The following is a 2,250-nucleotide window of genomic DNA, read 5'->3' as shown; positions in this document are numbered from 1 at the left end:
CCCAGGAGGACAGCTTGAGGCTCTGTCTCAAAAAAAAAAAAAAAAAAGACCATTAAGTCCTCGGTCAAATAGACACAAGGACCATTAAGTAAAAAAAAGTCACTGAAATACCAAAAATAAGGTGTTTTTCAAAAAAAGAAACCTAGCCTCAAACTGTAATTTAATTCAGCACATGCACCAGCCATCAATCCTAAATGTTATTTGCTAGACCTGCAAATGGGACATAAAATTAGCTCAACTATCACGCCAAGATGTTTTAGCTCCGTCTAATCAGACAAAACTTCCTCCAATGGTGTAAATAATTCAGGCTCCATGTTTCAATCCCCAGCTTTTGGTACAAAGAAGACTAACATGTGATCCCACGGTAAAAACTGTTACTATAGAATATGTCCTAAAACTAAGTTGGCAAGAACTTCCGTGTGGTCCCTTCTCCGTACAAAACACAACACTTGACATTTGATTCATCCCTTCATTCTCCTGACAGCCTTCCACAGAAAAGAGAGACAACTAATCTTACCATCAGGTAAAAGACACTTTTTTTCACCTGATGTTAGGAGGATTTAAATGGGCTTCCCTCTACACTATTCCAGTAAATATTTAAGCATTTACTAAAAAAATGGAAACTTATAAATTCAAATAATTTTACCAGTCCCTCTTAAAAAATGACATGACATCTTACTTTTTAAGGAAAAAAAAAACAGTATGCCCTTATAAATATTTCCTCATAAACTTTCCTTTGTAGATGCTTTTAAAACCATATTCTAATTTAGCTAATCCAGACAATAATATAAAGGAAAAGTCTTAAAGGTTGTTGCTACAGTTACGTTATTATCACAATTTTGTAAACCGCAACTACGTATTTAATACAAAGCAGCAACTGTGGGTATGTTTTTAACAAAATGCATCTCTGTCTCAGCCTAGAGAAACTTTCTATGAGAAAACAGGAGAGGAGTTACCATGGAGAAATTCATTACAGATTCAGGGAGGCCTTCTTCCTCAGAAATAGAATGAAAAGAAAAAGTCATTTTATAATAAATCTGATACTTCTGTGTGACTTGGAAGTTGGTCTGAAAGTTCATCTTCATACAATTACATGTGGATAATCAACTACACATCCTCTGCAACAGGTGACATGAAACTGCAGTTCCAAAGCAAAGCAAAGGGATCAAATTAGTTAAGACGCACGTTCCGGTGGTTTTGTACTTTTATTTTGGATTTAACCAAAATGATTTTGAATCGGATGAATTACCAAATTTGGTTTTGTTTGGTTTTCTGCTTTGCTTTTTTAACCAGCCATTTACCAGCAACTGTTGCACGAGCCCATTAGCACGCAAAGAATAAAAACAAAAACACAGGACCCGGTAAGGCTACCCTACTAACTCAACTGATCCATTTCCTTAACACAATTTTTAAACCACACAGCTAGGAGGGTGAAGAGAAAAAAGCATGTTTTAGGTGTGTTTGTGTGCCACAGTCTGTCTAAATCTTTGATTCCCTTTTAAATAAGAGATACATAACAAAAATCTAAAAGAAACCCCATTAGAAATGCAAAGAGGTCTGCCAAACAAGGGGCTTCTTTCATTCCAAAAATCCACACCAAAACAAGGGGAGAAAAATGAATGCAATGGATATGTGTGTGCCAAAGTTTCAACCCTGCTCGATGGAGACACTGCACTGGCACAAATTTTGAAGAGAAAAAAGAGGGGGTGGGGGGGTAAGAGAGAGAGTGTGTGGCCTGCAAACTGCAACAATGCAATCTCCATTTTGAACAATGCGCCTCTTTCCTCTTGTAAATCTAGTTTTTTGCCACTTGAAGTGCCGTCGCATTTCCCTTCGGTTTGGAGGGGTGGCGGGATGGGGGGAGATCCGAGCAGGATGCACAGCACTCGAGAGGGAGTGAGCAAGGGGGGAGGGTAGAGGAGGTGGGGAAGGAGTCTGCAGCAACTGGGCTGGGTGGGTACCTGGAGTGCTGCTGTAGGTGCTATGGCTCCTGAAGCTGCTTTCTGTGCAGTAACTGGCGTCGTCATCATCGTCTTCCATCTCCTCCGGATAATCGGAATCATCATCATCCTCCTCCATCTCATCTTCCTCGTCGTCCTCAGAATCCTGGGTCTCCTCAGCGTCGCCGTCCTCCTCCTCCTCCTCCTCGGAGACCATGTCCTCCTCTTCCTCCTCCTCCTCGCTCTCGTGGTCATCGTACACCACTTTGTTGACTGCCCTGCGGGCCGGGGTGGTCCGGGCCAGGTGGCC

General features: G+C 41.3%; 1 protein-coding gene across 8 annotated transcripts in view; it reads right to left on the bottom strand.

Moving 5' to 3' along the window:
• BPTF (bromodomain PHD finger transcription factor) overlaps nucleotides 1–2,244 on the bottom strand; it is a 153,550-nt gene extending 151,306 nt beyond the window's left edge. For 3 of the 8 annotated variants that reach the window (XM_023510993.1, XM_012803136.1, XM_023510994.1), the window contains exon 1: nucleotides 1,962–2,244. In XM_023510993.1, the coding sequence (XP_023366761.1) occupies nucleotides 1,962–2,157 (196 nt within the window). In that variant the 5' untranslated portion in view covers nucleotides 2,158–2,244. The remainder of the gene's footprint in view (nucleotides 1–1,961) is intronic. The other 5 variants (XM_023510989.1, XM_023510990.1, XM_023510991.1 and 2 more) reach the window with 2 other exon arrangements.
• Nucleotides 2,245–2,250: the final 6 nt, after the last annotated feature.

This window comes from Otolemur garnettii, unplaced genomic scaffold, assembly GCF_000181295.1.
Source record: "Otolemur garnettii isolate 467f Iridium unplaced genomic scaffold, OtoGar3 scaffold00018, whole genome shotgun sequence".
NCBI classification, from domain to species: domain Eukaryota; kingdom Metazoa; phylum Chordata; class Mammalia; order Primates; family Galagidae; genus Otolemur; species Otolemur garnettii.
This window is presented reverse-complemented; position numbering and strand designations above follow the sequence as displayed.